Here is a 19,900-nt window from a genome sequence, read left to right as displayed (position 1 = left end):
GTGAACCTAACTAACCTTAGTTAGTGAAGTGGTAGTACTTCTAAAATAAAAATTTGCAGAAACATGTGCCTATGTGTCTGTCTTAAGCAGATCTAAGATTTAATTACCCACAGTAAAAATTTGCTCTGTACAACAGCTGCCAGGGAAGATGAGTATTTTTTAGCAGGAAAGATGATTGCTGTATCGATTGTACATGGGGGACCGGCACCACATTTTCTCTCAAAGAACCTGGTCAACTACATGATAGGGAATCCAAGTTTCAGCGCCACTGTTGAAGATGTTTAAGATGAGGAGATAGGGAAAGTTCTAAAGCAGGTAGGAAATGACCTAGGTTTAGGAAATAGATTTATTGTATACCAACTGGAGATTATTTTCACGCTCAGATTAAGATTAGGAAATTATTATAACAAAATAGTAATTTCGTTTTCTCAAAGCTTGACAAATCTTTTTGTTTTGAAAGGCCTGATTTCAGCCTATCTCAACAAATGTGAAATCACAAATGCACAAAATGTTTATGCTATTTTTGTATTCATAACGAAGAAGTTGTCAAATTGATAGTTCTGTACTTCTTCTTATAATAAACTGCTTGTTTTATAGGTCCTGGAAGCTGAATCAGATGAATCTCTGCTAAATATAATTTTTCAAAACAGCGGGATGTTCCAAACTGCTGGTTGCTTCAGAAGTGTGAAGACTTCTGAGAAGAAAACGTTTGTAGAGGTCAGGTCTATGACATCAGCTCTGAAACCTCTTAAATAGTTTGTCACTTGTGTTCTAGAGCCAGACCTGCAGAACCCAGCGGATTTATAGTGAATTGTTCTCTTTGCACCGTGAGACAGAAACGGAAGATGGACTCCCCTCGTTTACCCAAGATTATTATTCCTACAGTAAGGACAAAGAAGATACAACCAAATGAAGAACTTTACCAAGCTTTGCGACTTCGAGAGCAGGAAGAATCTTCAAACACCGTTGTTTCATACTGGACGATATATACAAAAAATGCAGAACATGAACGAAAAATGAGACAAAGAGCTGTGTCCACAGCTAATTGCAATGAGGTTACTAGGAAAGACAAACATGACAAACAGTTTAAGAAGCCTTTGTCATGTAAAAAAGAACAGAAACCCATCATACAGGACCTGAAGAATAAAGAAGTTGCGAAAGACACTTTAGAGGAGAACATGTTTTCTAAAGAAATGGCTATGCAGGAGACAAATGAAGACTTTCCTTCTATATCTGTGTTTCAACACCAGCGTGAGATGAGGCTTCCTGTAAAGGTTCTTTCTCAGCAGGATTGTAAAAAGATTGTTTACGACAATTGTTACGACCTGACTCGTGAGCCGTAACAAAAGCCAGAGAAACACGGCCATCAAATAAAGAATATGTTCTTTATTGAACAACCCAAACACATAAACAAAGCCAAACAGCTTTCCCCCTCGGTGGTCGACGGCATCTCTGAAGTCAGTGATAACCGGAGAAGTTCTGCAAAAGAAAAGAAAGGTCAAACAAACAAAACATAACCAGAACAGGGTGGCCAGACAGGTAAGGGAAGAGCCACCTCTGTAGAGCCTTGCTGGGTGGAGAAGCCGACTCCCTTTTATAGCGATGACGCGCTGGTCCTGGTGAATCCTGGTCCCGCCCACTCTGCTCCGCCTCAGGACAAATCACAATAACTGACGGATCCCTCCACGTCAAGTGGAGGGGAACGTCACAACAATCTAGACGAAATAAAGAGGAAAGAAGCTGCCAATTACATTCTTCTGGAGAACAAGCGTTGTGCAGAGAGGGCCAATCAGCAGTTACTCCAGAAGTTGAAAGACCAACAAGAAAGGAAGCAGAAAGATGAAATAAAACAGTCTCTGACTGATACCTGGGATGCTCAAATTCTATATAAACAGAAGGAGGAGAAACGAGCTAAAATTGAAAGGCAATACAGGGCTGCCATGATTGAGTCAGATAGACTCCATCAAACTGAGGAAATTGAGACGAGGAGACGGAAGAAAGAGCAATGCCGGAAATTTTTCAGACAAAATGAGGCTCTGCGTACCAAAGAAAAAAAGAAATCTAGTGATTACAGTTTAGAGGACATACTTAAGAAATGTGATGTTCTTTTACAGGAAAAGCATTGTGACATGTTTTACGAGGATGAGACTGCCACATTGTCACATAAAATACAGCAGCAACAGAAAAATCCAAAGCAAAACCCTCTGGCTGATGAATTGGCTGCCAGACATAAACGCAAAGAGAAAATGAAGAGGGAAATGGACAGGGCTGAAAGGCAAGGGGTTCTTCCTGGATATCGAGGTGAGGAAAGTAGACGGAGGAAGGCGGCTCAGCAGAACCCGAAGACTAGGCCTGTCGCGATAAACGATAAATCAATTAATGGTACGATAAATTAAAACTATCAACGTCATTTTAATTATCGGCACTATCATCTCTTTCTGTTAATGACACTAAATGAAAAAAGGCTCAACTCCGGTGCTCTCCACTGACTCCTTCCTTCCTCATTTCCTTAGTGTAAAGCCCAGCGGACACTACACGATCTTAGAGCTGCCCATTTTCGAAACCCGAGAGACAACACATTATTAGCCGACAGAAATCCTAGGTATAACGGTTCGTTCCTGCCACGTGGTGTCCAACAATGGGCACAAAATAATGGCTACAAGTTCAGTGAACTAATTTTAAAACCAGGCATTAATCAATGCTTTACTACAATCTACCTGCAATGCATGTGGCTAGTGTCAGCGTAAAGTCCTGACTGAATGAAAATCATTAGAACCTATTTATGTCACGTTAACGAAGAACAGCTGAAAAGTTACCGGGTTTAACAACTGCAGTAGCAATTTAGCTCCAACTCCTCCTCTTGTCATTTCTGCATTATTTGCACAAAATGTTGAATAAACATTAATGTTGTTTCCACATATCATCTCCGATGTCCGCTGGACTTCGGGATGCGCCGTGTCAGTTGTTTGGGATTCCCCGACGTAATTTCCCCTCAGAAAGCACCGAGTAGAATCCACTCTTTCTGATTGACTGCCTGTCACATTCAACAGGCTGAGTTAAAGCTCCCAGTCGGTGAAAACCCCTGATTTAGATCGGAGCGGCAACGACGATCTACCGCAGGGTGCTCAAACTTTTCTAGACCAAGATCTACTTTTTCTCTCACCAGCCGGCTGAGATCTACCTCTCATGACAGGAAGACATAAAAATTGTAAATTAAACTTTATTGACTTATTTTATATGCGAATATACATCAGTTATAGCAGAAATAATAAAGTGATAGAAAACCTAATGCAGTATATTTCCTCCTCAGTGAGATTCTCCTACCGTTTTACACACTCTCTCTCTCTTTTGTCGTTAAGCACGCCCGTTGCCGTGGCAACCGCCTGCGCCCCGCAAGCGGAGCTACGACGTTAAAAACATAACATTCAGTCCGTTACGATGTCAAGTTTCCAGGCTTGATATTTATTTCTCGATTATTGGTTGATTAGCTAATGTAAACTCCTGCTCTGCTAGTCAGTTGGTCTTTGAGTCGCTTTTTTTTTGCTAATGGAACTGAAACGCACTGAATTGCGCAACACGTTGTTGAAACAATAATTACTGAGAATATAAATTTTAACAGGTTTTGTTGATTATTATTTGTTGATATAATTCTTTAATGAAGCTACAAACGTTTAGGACCTTAGTGAATATTTTGATAAACGTGTCAGAAGAGGAAGTTCTGGTCTCATCGTCCTGGCGGTGTTCAGTTTGTCACCAACTGTCGAGATCAACTCAAAACCTTCCAGTGATCGACGTATTGAGCCCCCTGATCTACCGTAACACACCAAACACTACAGGATGATCGGTTACGAAATCGTAAGCGACAATGTTAGAACGGCCGGCGTTCTAACATTGTCTTAAGGGGAAAAATAGGGGTAAAAAAACCTTGTAGTGTGAATTATTGCATCAGGTAGTCGATGTGCCCATTTTCTCTATTTAAATCTAATTATTACTGAAGGGCAACATAGTATACAGACTTCATAATCTGCACTCTTTTGGTTGAATGCAGTATTTATTTCCACTTTGGCTTTATGTTGTTTAGTTTTTTTTTCAAGTAAATTTTTTGTTAATGGAGACTGAGAATCCATTTTATTTTTGGTTGTTTTGTTTATTTTGTTTATCAGTTCCAGTGTTTAGTGTTCTTTTGAAATTAAAGCGTATCTAACTTTGGCAGGAAATCGCATGCATTATTACGTCATTTCCATTACATCAGTGTAAAAAGGTCTTCAAACAATATTATCGTTTATCGCAATAATTTCTGAGACAATTGATCGTTGAGCAAAATTTGTTATTGTGACAGGCCTAGGAATACCAAAGAATGACACGTGCCAGCTATGCTAACACTGATGTTTGAAAGCAGCCTAAAATGAACAGTAAAGCTCTTGTATCTGCGATGATAATAATGCTCCATACTCTAAAGTTCAACATTGAATTTCCGCCACTTCCTGGACACACAATTATCACGTTTAAACAAGATACGTATCACGTCTAAGATAAGTATCACGCTATTGCGTGATAGCAGTCAAAATATTTTTTTTTCTGTGTGATAGCAATGCGCTGCCATACAAATCAAACCAAAATTAATACTGTTCCATCTGAGGACAGTCAGGAATAAAACCCACTTCCGTTTTTCAGTTGAATGTGTTTGGCTCATTTGTCTACACTGGGCCACACATATATACAGGCATGAACAGCAGCACACGCCTAATAGGATTAAAGATAAAAAAAAAGTGTGCAACACCCCCAGCCCCAAATGAAGGATTGTTTATTGGAAGTAAATCCTGAGTTTCACTGTAATAGCTGTATGCACAAACACACACACACACACACACAAAAAGGGCAGTGTAAGCTACAAAAACACACTCTTACAACCAGAACGTTTCAACTAAAAATAATGTTCACCTCTAAAAATATCAACTCTAATTCAAAACTATGCCCTAGTGTTTATATACAACAAATTCACCATTTCAATCGATTAAAAAATTAGAACCATCCTCATTTACAAAAGAAACATACCTTGTGCCTCTATCAATAGGGCCGCTAATCTTCTGTTCCTTTCTGCCGTTAAGCTGCCATTCTACAACATATATAGAGCAAAATAAAAATAAAATAACATCAAATCAAAAACTGGAAGTCATGTGTCATACAAAATAAAATGAGATAAAGGAACAAAGCGCTAAAGATGTCTAAATGAGAGACAGTTTAACCTGAGTTCATCCAACACTTTTTCTCATCAAAAATGTCTTTTGATGAGGAAAACACTGTTGAGTAGATTTAATGGGAAACCAGGTGATTGTGTTTTGCATTGTTAAGCCTATTTAAATTACAGCCACATTGGCAGAACCTAGTCTAAATTGTTGGGGAAAGTTTCATTTGTCTTAATATGAATGAATTTATTTGGAAATGTTTTAATGGTTTGAAACATCTCCTTTACTAGAAGGTGTGAATCACTTCAGAGCTTTTCCTGGTTACCATAGCAATAGCAACTAATGTTACACTTCTACCTAACTGATGATGTCATTAGGATCAGATGCTTTGTGTCATAGGTCTATGACATCAGCTCTGAAACCTCTTAAATAGTTTGTCACTTGTGTTCTAGAGCCAGATCTGCAGAACCCAGCGGATTTATAGTGAATTGTTCTCTTTGCACCGTGAGACAGAAACGGAAGATGGACTCCCCTCGTTTACCCAAGATTATTATTCCTACGGTAAGGACAAAGAAGATACAACCAAATGAAGAACTGTACCAAGCTTTGCGACTTCGAGAGCAGGAAGAATCTTCAAACACCGTTGTTTCATACTGGACGATATATACAAAAAATGCAGAACATGAACGAAAAATGAGACAAAGAGCTGTGTCCACAGCTAATTGCAATGAGGTTACTGGGAAAGACAAACATGACAAACAGTTTAAGAAGCCTTTGTCATGTAAAAAAGAACAGAAACCCATCATACAGGACCTGAAGAAAAAAGAAGTTGCAAAAGACACTTTAGAGGAGAACATGTTTTCTAAAGAAATGGCTATGCGGGAGACAAATGAAGACTTTCCTTCTATATCTGTGTTTCAAAACCAGCGTGAGATGAGGCTTCCTGTAAAGGTTCTTTCTCAACAAGATTGTAAGAAGATTGTTTACGACAATCTAGACGAAATAAAGAGGAAAGAAGCTGCCAAATACATTCTTCTGGAGAACAAGCGTTGTGCAGAGAGGGCCAATCAGCAGTTACTCCAGAAGTTGCAAGAGGAAAGAGAAAGGAAGCAGAAAGATGAAATAAAACAGTCTCTGACTGATACCTGGGATGCTCAAATTCTATATAAACAACAGAAGGAGGAGAAACAAGCTAAACTTGAAAGGCAATACAGGGCTGCCATGATTGAGTCAGATAGACTCCATCAAACTGAGGAAATTGAGACGAGGAGACGGAAGAAAGAGCAATGCCGGAAATTTTTGAGACAGAATGAGACTCTGCGTACCAAAGAAAAAAAGAAATCTGGTGATTACAGTTTAGAGGACGTACTGAAGAAATGTGATGTTCTTTTACAGAAAAAGCATTGTGACATGTTTTACGAGGATGAGACTGCCACATTGTCACATAAAATACAGCAGCAACAGAAAACTCCAACGCAAAACCCTCTGGCTGATGAATTGGCTGCCAGACATAAACGCAAAGAGAAAAAGAAGAGGGAAATGGACAGGGCTGAAAGGCAAGGTGTTCTTCCTGGATATCGAGGTGAGGAAAGTAGACAGAAGAAGGCGGCTCAGCAGAACCTGAAGACACAGAACAACGTTACTGAGCCAGAAAGAGCTGTTCATCATCAATCGGTCGTTCTAGATCGTGACAGTCACTGTGACATTGCTCATAACAACACAAGTCTTGAAATACGTAAAAAAATCGTGTACGACCAACTTTCACTTATAAAGAAAAAAGAAGATATAAAAAGGACTTCTATGGAGGAAAAGTTAATGGAAGACTTTAAACATCGGGAAGCTGCAGAGCAGAAACTTGAAAAACTGGAGAAGGAGAAAAAAGCTGCAGCTAACATTTGTCTGATTGATTCGTGGGGTTCCCAGATACGACGCAAACAGCAGGAGAAAAAGGAACTTCGTGAGGCTGAGAGGAGAGACATGCTGTCCTTAATTGAGCTGGACAGAGTGTGTGGAGGTGAAAGTAGAAAAATCAGCCATCAGAAATGCAAACAGCCTGTTCAGGGGACTCTGCCAGCAGCAAGACCAGGGAGAAGCAGCTCCAAGTCCTGTGCGGGAAAAACCAGCAATGCTTGCAGATCTTCACCGAGTCGTCAGAAGGTTAGCAGTACCACGCCTGTCAGACTTCCCTCACTGGACTCCAGCTCTATACACCTCCCTGAGGATTGCCAAGAGACTGAGAATGACATTGTAAAACTCCCATCCATTCCCATACAAAATGAATAATTGTTTCTCAGCTGGCCAAGGAATGCGAGGGGATTCCCCTGGAGCTGAGGAGAGGGAAGTCTGGGCCTCCATACTTAGGCTTCCGCCCCCACGACCCGACAAGCAGAAGACAATGGATGGATGGATGGATGGATGGATGGACGGATGGATGGATGGATGGATGGATGGCTCTTCAAACCAGTCTTTCCTTTTGTCTTCTGCCTGTCTGTGAAAACAGCAGCTATCACTTTTCAATTACATAACATCTTTGTAAGATTGTTAGCTACGTCAGACATATGAGGCCTTATCTTTGAAGGTAGCATACACGGTATTAGTAAGTTTAAGTTATTGTTAGTCATTTTAACAAAAGGTTTTCTCTGGGTGCTCCAGTTTTCCTACAAAAACGATAGACAGACCGACCGACCGACCGACAGACAGACAGACAGACAGACAGACAGACAGACAGACAGACAGACAGACAGACAGACAGACAGACAGACAGACAGACAGACAGACAGACAGACAGACAGACAGACAGACAGACAGACAGACAGACAGATAGATATTTTCTTTATTAGTAAAATTAAGTAATCCTACTTCAAATATAAGTTTTCTCTGGGTGCTCCAGTTTCTCTAAAAACACAAGTCACAGACAGACATTGTAATTTGCTCTCTTAGTAAAATCAAATAATCTTGCTTTAAACAAAAGGTTTTCTCTGGGTGCTCCAGTTTTCCTACAAAAACGACAGATAGACAGACAGACAGACAGACAGACAGACAGACAGACAGACAGACAGATAGATAGATAGATAGATAGATAGATAGATAGATAGATAGATAGATAGATAGATAGATAGATAGATAGATAGATAGATAGATAGATAGATAGATAGATAGATAGATAGATAGATAGATAGATAGATAGATAGATAGATAGATAGATAGATAGATAGATAGATAGATAGCAGTGGCGGGCCGTGCATTTCACACCTAGGCCTTCAGTAGTGCTCCGTCTGAATCAATCCAACCCTCAATAACTATTTTATGGCTATAAAACTTCTACTGCAGGTACAGCTGCGACACACATAAAAAAAGCATCAAAAATAACCTGATAAAATTGCAATATTATTTAGGAATATAGCAACATTTTACTCACCAAAAATCCTGATTATTTGTACACAAAATCCATCCTCCTTTCTTTCCTCAAGATTTCAATTACTCTGTTGTGCAGATTATCCTTGCGTTTCACTTCCATGAAGAAGTCCTTTTCTATCGCCATCGAAGCTAATGCTGAAAGTCGAGCCTGCCCGGTCCTATTTCTGGCATAAGTTTTAGTTAGTAGACTGAAAGTGGCGGACAAATCCTTTTCCCGGTTGTGACAGGCTTGCTAGCTTCGGAGTTACCCGACCTTGTTTAACAATGTCCAGCTTTTCTTGAAAAGTCCGTCTTGAAAATGGCTTTGACAGTAAATCTCCAACCAAATCCATTTCTTCTCCTCCTTCACCATTGTGGGTTGACAAAACAGCTATTAAATCAACACAACAATATCTTTGCTTGCGCAGCAGATGCAGTTTGCTAGCTCTGGCTAGTACGCGCTTTGACTATCCAATGAGAGCGTGTGAATACGCTGACGTTTCCGCCAACTCAAAATCTGATTGGTTGAAGCAACAGTTTGATGGACATTTAATTTATTGTACAGACCCCGCAGAACTGATTGTGAAGGCCTCCAGGCAGATTTCTTTGACCCTGGCAACAAATAGCAGCTGAAATGTGATTGGTTAAATGCTTAAATATGAAAATCAGTCTGTGATTCAGATATTTTTAGGCCAGCATAGACAGACAGACAGACAGACAGACAGACAGACAGACAGACAGACAGATAGATAGGAGATTTAGGAGCACGAGGACAGGATAGGAGAAGGATGGAGCCGGCGAGAAAGAGGAGGATTTCCCCTCCTCTTTCGATTTCGAATTGATAAGCCCTAACAAGGTAAGGTGAACTGAACATTTGCAGATGCATTACGTTTGCTTATGAGGAACTGTATTTTTCACTGTTTCTTATTTTCTGTAAAGGTGAGGTGTTTATTGTGCTCCAAGGAGTTGGGGTACAATAATAACACCTCATCCATGTAGTGTCAAAAAAGAGAAATCGTTTGAAACCAAAAACTGTGGAGAAATTGTTGTTTCTTAATAAAAATGCATGAAATCATCCAAGTTACACAAGCATTAGCCTATTCACCACCCCCTCCCTAGTTCCACAAGCACTTTCACTGTCCTCTGCCTGATTAAGTCCATGCCATTTTTCTAGAGTCACAGAAAAACTTTATTACACAACATGCCATATCACATGACACTACTATTTTGGGAATAATTACACACAGAGGATACATTCAAACAATATTTTATTATACACATATGTGTATACATAATTTATGTAGACAAATGATTTTGTCCTACACCTTTTGTGAAGTCATTCCCAAGAGCCATAATAGACAAAAATTCAATGCATCACACGTGTTAAGATACAGCTGGCTGTGATTATACACCTGGCCAGTAGGTGGTTTCGTGTGCACATGAAGCCTCAAGAAATGAACCCTTTCTCGAACCATTTGGCTCAAGTGGTTCAATGCCTCATGAGGCTTCATCTCACCATCACTAAACAACAGCCTAATGTCTGTATGATAAAATACTGAATCGATAGATAAGAACAGTTTTTCCTTACTTTTCCTTCCTTCCTCCTCCACGTTGAGCTCCGCAGTAAGCTACTGCGCAGTCTCACTGACTGAGCGGGAGGCAGCTGCGTCATGCGTCACGGACAAAAGGTCAAAGGTAACAAGGTGACCCAAAGGGCTTATTATGTTGTTTTTCTTTAAATAAAAACAACAACAACAAAAAATAATAATTTTAGTACATATCAGAGGAGGGCTTGGGAAATTAACTTTAAAAAAAAAAAAAAAAAAAAAAAATTGGACCAAAAGGGCACTTTAGGGCAAGGAGCAAAAAGGGCAGGTGCTCAAGCACCCCCAGCCCCCCCCTCTGCACGTGCCTGTCCATTGTTCTCCAGTTTGAACCATTCCAGCCTGTGAGGACCTTGGTGGTCCGGTAATAACTTTACTGTTGTTAAGAAAAATGATTATTTTTTTTGGTGCTTAATACAGTTAATCGACGACATGTGTAACAGTTATATACAATACTTTTATTTGGAACAGGTTTCGTCTGAGATGCGGTAAGCAGACAAAGCAGGGCCCTTTTTTCCTCCCCCGCTGACAGACACAGCGATAAAATTTACATTCCGATAGAGCAGGAGACTCTTTGGCGCCTCTCCCCGTACCTGGCACGGCCCAAGACGAAGTGGTCCCCCCCCTTTTGCCTAGACAAAAACCAGACATCGGGGCTGTAATGAGGGGAGTTTCCGGGGTTCTCTGGGGGGCCGAAACAGGTCCCTGATTGGTCAAACAACAGAACGCCTTCTTTGCATATATTAAATAGGGAAACGCCTCTTTAGTTAAAATTCCAGGTCAGCACCGGAGAGTCTCTGAGTTTTTTCCATCTTTTTCTCCACGTGGGCGCCTTTGTCTGTCTCTGTGTTTCGTGTTGTCTGTTTCCCCTTGTCTATATAAAATGTATATATCTGTATCTCTGCAGCTTTGTTGTCGATTGCTTTGTATGAATTAAACTCTGTGATCTGTGACGTCATTGTGCCGCGCCGTCTCCTTGCCAGTCGTGACGACATCCGTTCGGGACCCGGGCGAACAGGAGGGAAGGAGAGCCATGCTTTTCCAAAATTTAAGCTAACCTAATAACTTTCCCTCTTAATACTGTGCAGCATTTAAATTGTCTTTAGTTTACGTTTAGTTTCTTCTTCAATGGCGGTTGGCTGGCAACATTTTGGTGCATTATCGCCACTTCTAACGTCCCATTGGCAAAAATTAAACCCTGTGATTTACGTTCCAAAAACAGGCATTCTGTTGGTAGTGAAAAATCTTTAAACTAAATTGAAATGGGTGGACAAGAGCCATAAGAAGTAAATGCAGGGATGAAAAGATCACCATGAAATAATCAGCTAATTATACGGTCAGTCAATGATGCGTTTTGAATGAATCACCGTTTTAGAAACAATGACCTGTAAAATAATCAGAGGAAATCTGATTAATTTATTTTTATTAATTTTTTTTGCGTGGTCCTGATACCACTACAACTACATCACCATGAAATAATCAGCTAATTATACGGTCAGTCAATGATGCGTTTTGAATGAATCACCGTTTTAGAAACAATGACCTGTAAAATAATCAGAGGAAATCTGATTAATTTATTTTTATTAATTTTTTTTGCGTGGTCCTGATACCACTACAACTGCAATCAGACTTGTGTGTGAACAGTTTGCGACTCCAACCTCATCGGGCTTCTTTTGGTGCAGAATTATGACGCATGTCGCATAGCAATGACGTAAAAGTTAGATTAAATGACCATTCAGAGTGCAGGCACTTTGAAAACAATTGGATTAATGATGCGTTCCAGTCGTATTCAGAACTGGGAAATTCTGACTTCCCAGTTGGAAAAATTAACTGCAACATCCTCCAAAGTCGAATTTGGGGATAGTTGGAGCAGCTCCAACTACACTTCATGGTCCAATCTGGCCGCTCCTGGCATCAACTATAGTAAGCCGTGGTGAAAGCAGTTTTATTTTTCAAAACACAGAAGTAAGAAGAGTGCATCTAACATTAATATTACAAAATCCAAAGCATGCCGGTGGGAACCGTAATCTGGCAATAAGTCATGACTGGGGTCATTCACCCCACAGGTCCACACTGACACCAGGAACACGGGGTAAAACTCTATACAGTTCTAACTGCAAACACATAAAACTGAGGCAAAAGTAGTGTTATGGTTACACTAGTACTTGTATAAGGATTTTTCATTTAATATCAGTTAATATTTACCCATCTGGAAGGCAGATAGAAGGGTCACCGCAGCCAGGAGAAGAGGGGAATCTGTTGCCATTGCAGTCTGAACTTTACTCAAGTATTAGGAGGAACTACCTGGGAAAAGACTTAAAGCCATCCCACTGTCTGTCCAAACATGTCCGTACAGTAAAGCTCTGCCCTGCCTCTGTAAAATACGGACTGGATTCTCAATTACATATTTTTGTTCGCGCCCTATGAAGGAAAAAAATGTGAGAATGTTTTCTCAGTGAAGCCTGGTGTGAGTTTTATATCGTTTCTTTCTCTCATTGCTACCTGTTTGATATGTCTGCAGGAACCTTTCTGGCAACGCTGTCAGGATTCCTCTAATGAAGTTTTTTATTTTTTTAAACGAGTTCAAGTCAACCGTTAACCGGTTCAGAGTGTCTAATAGGTGGCATGTGTTACCACGCCCCACGGCAGCCCACGGGTGACAGCGCAGGGTTGGGATTGCGTGCCGTGATCAGCCGGCTTCCTCCCGCGGCGGCATGGACAGCGACGATGAAAGCGTGGAGGAGGTGGTGGAAGGTTTGTACCGCTGCAGCGCACGCTGTTCACGGGGGGAATGCGATGAAGGAGGGCTTTGATCCCGCTTTAACTGCTAAACGTGTCAGACCCGAGCCTCCGTGAGGCGGTCTGACTCTGGGCCCGCTCGGTAGCGGGGAGCACCAGGGGCTGGAGTTGTGACAGCGATCCGCGTGAGAGGCAGCTGAAAGCGGCGTGGGGGCCGTCAGAGCTCCGCAGCCGGCGGACGTTTAACACGATGCAGTATGTTAGATTCCTCACCGCTGAACGCACCGGTGCTTTCAACAGCTGGTGTGTCTGTTGAACAGGAGTCAGTCAGGAAAGGTTGGATAGTTTGTTTCTTTAAGAGTTGACAGAAAGTTGACTATGAGTTTATAGAAGCTCCAGCTGCTGGGGTTGAGTGAGTAGTAAGCCAGTAAAACTACAGCAGCGGTAGGATCAGAACATGGAATGTAGAAAAAACGCCACAAAAAAAAAAATATATATATATATACAAGTACAGAAAATCAGTGGAATCACTCAATGTTAAGGGAAATTTCTCAGATCATTAACAAAAAACTGCATAGCAATACATTATGAAAACCTGTGATGTTGGACAGTGTTTTTCAAAGTGGAGGCACCAGAGGGCGCTAGATGGGCTGGATGGAAGTTGTGAAAAAAATGCAAAAAAAAAATTCTGGTACATTTTTTTAGCAAAATATTTTAATCAAACTTTTTTTTTTAAATCATGAATGCTACTTCGTTTTTCAATCATTATTAAAAACTAAAAATAATTTATTCAAAACAACATGGCTATATGTGCAGCAATGCCATAACAATGCAACAACATTCAGTTGATAATTATCTATCACGTGTTCAAATGTGGGTTTATTATGTGTGTAGATCACAAACAGTTGAGCCCGATCAGCCAGAACCTGTTTGTGTTTATGTGTAGGCCCGTTGGATGAAGATGGCCAGCCCCATGGTGTCTGCACAGTCACCTATTCCTCCAGTGATCGCTTCGAAGGACATTTCACCCACGGAGAGAAGAATGGGAAGGGGAAGTTCTTCTTCTTTGATGGAAGGTAGTGACTCACTGTATCATGGAGGTTCACTAAGGGCGCATTAACACCAGCCCTGTTTAGTCCGCTTTAATCAAACCCCAGTCCGTTTGCCCAGAAAGTCTGGTTCACTTGAGGAAGTGTGAATGCACAATCCAACTCTGATGCAAACTCTGTTCCTTCTAAAAACCGATATTCTGTTTGTTTCAAGTGAACTCTTTGTGCAGATCAATTCAAGTGGACCGGTGACCATTCCGAAAGTAGCAAATTAACTATAGCGCAGGGCACAGGACTATCAAGTCTGAAAATTTGATAGTCCAGTTTTCAACTGTGAAAACTGGACTATCAAGTCTAAGACCTTGGGTTCCCCCAGAATGAGTTGGAGGAGACAGATTTCTGGGGTTCCCTTCTGGACTTGTGGTCCCCGAGTCCCAATCTCGAATAAGTAGAAATTATTCCAAACTGTCAATTCTAGGTCGTATGGCCCAGCACTAGTTGGTGCCAACAGGAACTGCTTAAATGGCTTTGTCCTGAAGACAGAATAACTTGAACACAGAAAGACCAGTTCTATCCTCTGTAGCAGTGGTTTCTAACTCCTCTCCTCGAGGGCCGGACACCTGCAACTTTTAGATGTGTTTCTTGTCCTACACACAGCAGCTGTCTGTTTTGTGTCCGCAGCACCTTGGAAGGTTTCTACGTTGACGATGGTCTGCAGGGCCAGGGGCTGTACACACACGAGGACGGCAGTGTCCTCCATGGGACATATGTCGACGGTGAACTCAACGGGCCAGCTCAGGAGCTGGACGCAGATGGCCGCCTAGTCTTTAAGGGTCAGTACAAAGGCAACATCCGCTGTGGGGAGTGCTGGATCTACTATCCTGTGAGTGAGCTGAGTGCACTAATGGTTCTTTATTCTGAAGGACAGCAGCCATTTTATATATGTGTGTGTGTGTGTGTGTGTGTGTGTGTGTGTGTGTGTGTGTGTGTGTGTGTGTGTTGGTGTGTGTTGGTGTGTGCTGTGGTTAGGACGGGGGCAGCGTGTTCGGGCAGGTCAATGAGGACGGGGAGATGACTGGCAGCTCCATAGCCTACATCTACCCAGATGGCTGCACGGCTCTCTATGGAAGCTTTGTGGACGGAGAGATCATCGAGGCTCGCCTCGCCACACTGACCTCCAACCAGACCGGAAGGCCACGCTTCCAGATCGCTCCAAACAGTAAGATTTCATCTCATCTTCACTCACTCGCAACGAAAACATGCCATAGATAGAGAACTATGTTCTCTAATTTAACTGAGCTTGAGTTATTTTTCAAAACTTTCAGTCTCTAGATCAGGGGTCTCAAACTCCAGGCCTCGAGGGCCGCAGTCCTGCAGTTTTTAGATGTGCCACAGGTACAAAACACTGGAATGAAATGGCTTAATGACCTCCTCCTTGTGTAGATCAGTTCTCCAGAGCCTTAATGACCTAATTATTCTGTTCAGGTGTGGTGCAGCAGAGGCACATCTAAAAGTTGCAGGACTGCGGCCCTCGAGGACTGGAGTTTGAGACCCCTGATCTAGATGTAGAAAGCTGGCAGAGGAAAAGACTCCCAGCTGTAACTGCAGCCAGACCTGGTTCTGTGAAATATTACTCAGTGGTTCTGAATGGCTTGTTTTTTACATATTTATTTGTAAAATGTCTCTTCTGTAATGCTTTACTTAATTTCTATAGTGTTTGTTAGTGTTTTCTACAAATAATTTATGTGGAAAAAGTGTATATGCTGTTAGCTGGACTCAAACAGGAAGTGCTGTAGAGACATGTTGGTGTGATTGAACAGGTGACATGATGACTTCATGTGACCTGCAGGTCCTGTCTACTCCTATGACAAGTCCACCTCCACCTGCATCGCCACCCACGCTCTGCTGCCGGACCCGTACGAGAGCCAACGGTAGGGCCGCTCCGTGTGATGATGTCACATGGATTGAATGACAACGGTTGTTCCAACGAGCCGGAACAGAACCAGAACCATTTGGAACCTTGTGTGTTCCCTCTCTGTCAGGGTGTTGGTGGCAGAGTCTCTGATTAAAGGAGCCTGTCAGGGACTTTTTGCCAAGGCAGCTGCTGAGCCGGGTACCATCATGGCTTTTTATAACGGAGTCCGGATCACACATTCTGAGGTATGGCGCGCTGCTTCTATGGAAACGAAGATACGTTGGAATCACGTAATGAGGGGAAATTGACATAAAACGTAGCAAATTTGATTTATTGATTAAAAACGATTCCTAAATGACTGATGTTGCTTTGTCAGGTGGACAGTCGGGACTGGGCTCTGAATGGAAACGCCATCTCACTTGACGACGACACTGTGATCGACGTCCCACAGCCGTTCGACCAGACGGAGAGGTACTGCGCCTCTCTGGGTCACAAGGGCAACCACTCCTTCACTCCCAACTGCCAATACGAGCCGTAAGTAGAAACGACGGGAAGGAGGAGCGTCGACTTTTAAAATATGGGTCCATAATCAGATAGGCACTCAGCTACATGCAATGCATCCTTCAAGTCATTCAGAATCGGATGTTGTTTTTTTGTCTGTTGTTGTTTTGTTTTTGTTTTTTTTTGCTTGGTCAACGTGGATTGGTCATCAACCAATCCAACAAAAAATCCAATAATCTTCTAACCAGTAAATGCACCATACGTAGGAGCTAGCACATCGTACAACAACGTAGAAGTTATGACTGAGAGAAGCCATTTTCAGTTTCAGTTGGATGTTTAAAATGAAGTCACAGAAAACACAAAGATGCTGGAAGCTATTTAAAGGGGCAGCGTTATGTAAAATCAACTCTTTTTTTAGCTTTATGTCATGTTATAATTTTATCGCCTCATCAAAAACATACAGACATGCGTCTGTCTTTCATGCATGTCTGAGAAATCTTTTCATCTCCATGGCAACCATTCAGGTGTGCAAAATGCCTGGTTGAATCTAGCAGCGCCTTTGAGACGCAGCTCCTCCTCAGAGCTGAAGTTTTTTAAGCTACTGATCTTCCCCATAACTCCCCCATTCAGCTCCTTCAGACTAGCCCAGAACTATTAGCATGCACCTGGTGGAACGGCACATCTGATGATTTCATTATACGAGCTACTTCTCAGTGCAGAGCTAGTGAAGGCTTGACTTCCTGAAGGAGAGTGTTGGAAAGACCAGGGTTTTCTTAAAGAGACAGAGGCATAATTTTAAGGTGTTAAATTACAAAGTCAAATTTTTTTTCAAGTCATATTTGATGCGTATAGCATTTTAATAGCGTTGTGCTGTAAAATGTTACTATATGGCTGGACAACATATATATATCTATAAAACAAAAAAACAATGATCTAAAAAAAAACACGTATTTGTGAAATACACTATTATGAGGTTCTTCTGGAGTTCTGAGTTTTTCAGTTGATTAAAAACATCTTCCAAATCAACAGCACTACAGTCACAGATGATACTGTTGAGATTAGTTTAGCACCAGTAACAGTGGTCCCACAGATAAGGAATAGATTTCTCCCAATAGAAACTAAAAGTACTGCACGGAGTCGATTGAAGCTGCAGAGCAGGCGTCGTTTACACCGAACGATATATATATATATATATATATACAGTACAGACCAAAAGTTTGGACACACCTTTTAATTCAATGAGTTTCCTTTATTTTCATGACTATTGACATTGTAGATTCACACTGAAGGCATCAAAACTATGAATAACACATGTGGAAATATGCACTAAACAAAAAAGTGTAAAATAACTGAAAATACCCCTTATATTCTAGTTTCTTCAAAGTAGCAACCTTTTGCTGTGATTACTGCTTTGCACACACTCTGCATTTTCTTGATGAGCTTGTCTGGTTGGTTCGCCATTACCATTTTATAAGATCCTGTGGGACTTCCAGATCCAGACAGACAAAATGGTAATGGCGAACCAACCAGACATTGTCGTAGTGGATAAACAACAGAGGAAAGCCGTTGTGGTAGATGTAGCAATACCAAGCGACTGCAACATCAGGAAAAAGGAGCACGAGAAACTAGAGAAATGCCAGGGCCTCGGGGAGGAACTGGAGAGGGCCTGGAAGGTGAAGACCACAGTGGTGCCTGTGGTCATCGGGACCCTCGGGGCAGTCACCCCCAAACTGGACCAATGGCTACAACAGATCCCAGGAACAACATCAGACATCTCAGTCCAGAAATGTGCAGTCCTTGGCACAGCCAAGATACTGCGCAGAACCCTCAAGCTCCCAGGCCTCTGGTAGAGGACCCGAGCTCAGAGGATAAGAACCACCTGCGGTGGGTGAGAAGGGAATTTATATATATATATATATATTCTGTTTAAATTGAAATTGTGCTGTGGAGCTGTGACTGCACATCCCACATGTAAGGAGGTTTTCTGTTTCACGAGTCAAACAATTGGAATATGGTAAAAAAAACAAAAAAGAACTTTTTGTCTGTGTTTACATACAAAACTCTCAGGACAAGCAGCTCCTTCAGGAATGACTGTTGTCTTCCTCTCCCTGTCCATGACTGTCTTCTGGACAGTCTGGACAGTCAGCTGTCCTCCCCATGATTGTGTCCTACTGGCCCAGACTGAGACACTGTTTAGAGGTCTAGAACCCAAACACCAGATCAGGCCACAGTCAACATTTCTCTAGGAATAGAACTGCTATAATGTGCAATCCATGTCGGATACAATGTTGGTTTGTTATCTATAGCAACCAGGAAATGTCCATTGTTCCAGTGCGTTGATCTTTTTTCCTTTTCAGTTTGTGTTTTGTATGTACGTCTGTCTCTCTGCTCAGGTTTGTCCACCCTCGTTTTGGACCCATCAAATGCATCCGAACACTGAGAGCTGTGCAGAAAGACGAAGAGCTCACGGTCGCCTACGGTTACGATCACGAGTCATTGGGGAAAAACGGCCCGGAGGCTCCTGATTGGTACAAACGTGAGCTCGAGGTTTTCCAACAAAGACAGGCAGCTCCTGTGAGCCACTGAAAACCCAGAGGAAGACCCCCAAACTCCCCAAATTTGTGCTGCTACTTCATAAAACTCCTGGAACACTGCTGCAGCTGCCGACCTTCCAAACTGATTTGACCAGAGTGACACAAGAACTATGCAAGAAACCAAGTGGTCTTAGAGGTCGTTGTTCTGACTGGAAGTGCTGCTTCATCTCATGTTTTAAGATTCACATGTTCATCACTGGTGCTTCTAGACGTCATGGAAACCCATTGTTTTCATTAGGTCAGTTTACACGATAGGACTCTGTTTAGGTGTTTACTGTAAGAGCTGTACAGTAGATCTGACCTTCTGCCCAGACTTCCATTGCCTTAACATGTCTGTTGACCTGACATGTGAAACATGCTAGAGATCATTGTATTTATTACAAGTTACATGAATTGTGTTTGTGTAGGACTCTGAAGAAATGAGTGGACTTTCTGCTACACAGGAAAGAATGGAGCTTTCAAAATCTGTACACCCCAAATAATGAAACGCCCCAAAATAAACCAAACCAAATCCATTCCAATGCTTCTTTTTTCAATTTTCTTTTCTTTCACTGAAACTCATTGTGCCTATATGTGACAAAGTCTTAAAGTTCCTCTTATTTTTAGCCTGCTGTTCTATGATTCTTCAGACTAAAAGCGAAATGAACTTCGAGTCTTAAGCCAAAATATTTCAGGAAAAGAACATATGGTGGTGGTGGCAGCATAGTGGTTTGGTTGCTTTGCTGCTTCCAGATTCTAGATGGTTTGCTAGTTATAGATCCCTCAGTTCTGCTCACTAGAAGAAAATTCTGGAGAATTTATAGCCATCAGTTTGTGATCTTAAGCTCAAGTGCATACGGTTATAAAGGGTTACAAAGTTTTTTCAGAAGTAAGATTAAAGTTTCAGAAATCTTAAATTATGTTGGAAAATATCTTT

The 19,900-nt window shown here is 41.7% G+C and overlaps 1 protein-coding gene across 1 annotated transcript; it reads left to right on the top strand.

Annotated features, from left to right (window-relative positions):
* The first annotated feature begins 12,857 nt into the window (after positions 1 to 12,857).
* LOC111606868 (histone-lysine N-methyltransferase SETD7-like) lies at positions 12,858 to 19,505 on the top strand. The gene is made up of 8 exons (XM_023328243.1): positions 12,858 to 12,940; positions 13,872 to 14,001; positions 14,656 to 14,857; positions 15,004 to 15,193; positions 15,824 to 15,905; positions 16,017 to 16,134; positions 16,266 to 16,423; positions 18,784 to 19,505. Exons 1-8 carry the CDS (start codon positions 12,901 to 12,903, stop codon positions 18,974 to 18,976), a joined length of 1,113 nt encoding a protein of 370 aa, XP_023184011.1. The 5' UTR covers positions 12,858 to 12,900; the 3' UTR covers positions 18,977 to 19,505.
* The last annotated feature ends 395 nt before the right edge of the window (positions 19,506 to 19,900 follow it).

The sequence above is a fragment of the Xiphophorus maculatus genome, chromosome 23 (genome assembly GCF_002775205.1).
Source record: "Xiphophorus maculatus strain JP 163 A chromosome 23, X_maculatus-5.0-male, whole genome shotgun sequence".
In the NCBI taxonomy this organism is placed as follows: Eukaryota; Metazoa; Chordata; class Actinopteri; order Cyprinodontiformes; family Poeciliidae; genus Xiphophorus; species Xiphophorus maculatus.
Note: the sequence above shows the minus strand (reverse complement) of the source record. Positions and strands in the feature narration are given on the sequence as shown.

Coding starts and splice junctions, on each gene's coding strand:
- LOC111606868 (XM_023328243.1), top strand. CDS start 12,901: ATGGACAGCGACGATGAAAGCGTGGAGGAGGTGGTGGAAG. Junction 14,002..14,655: donor TTCTTCTTCTTTGATGGAAG/GTAGTGACTCAC, acceptor TTGTGTCCGCAG/CACCTTGGAAGGTTTCTACG. Junction 15,194..15,823: donor CTTCCAGATCGCTCCAAACA/GTAAGATTTCAT, acceptor TGTGACCTGCAG/GTCCTGTCTACTCCTATGAC.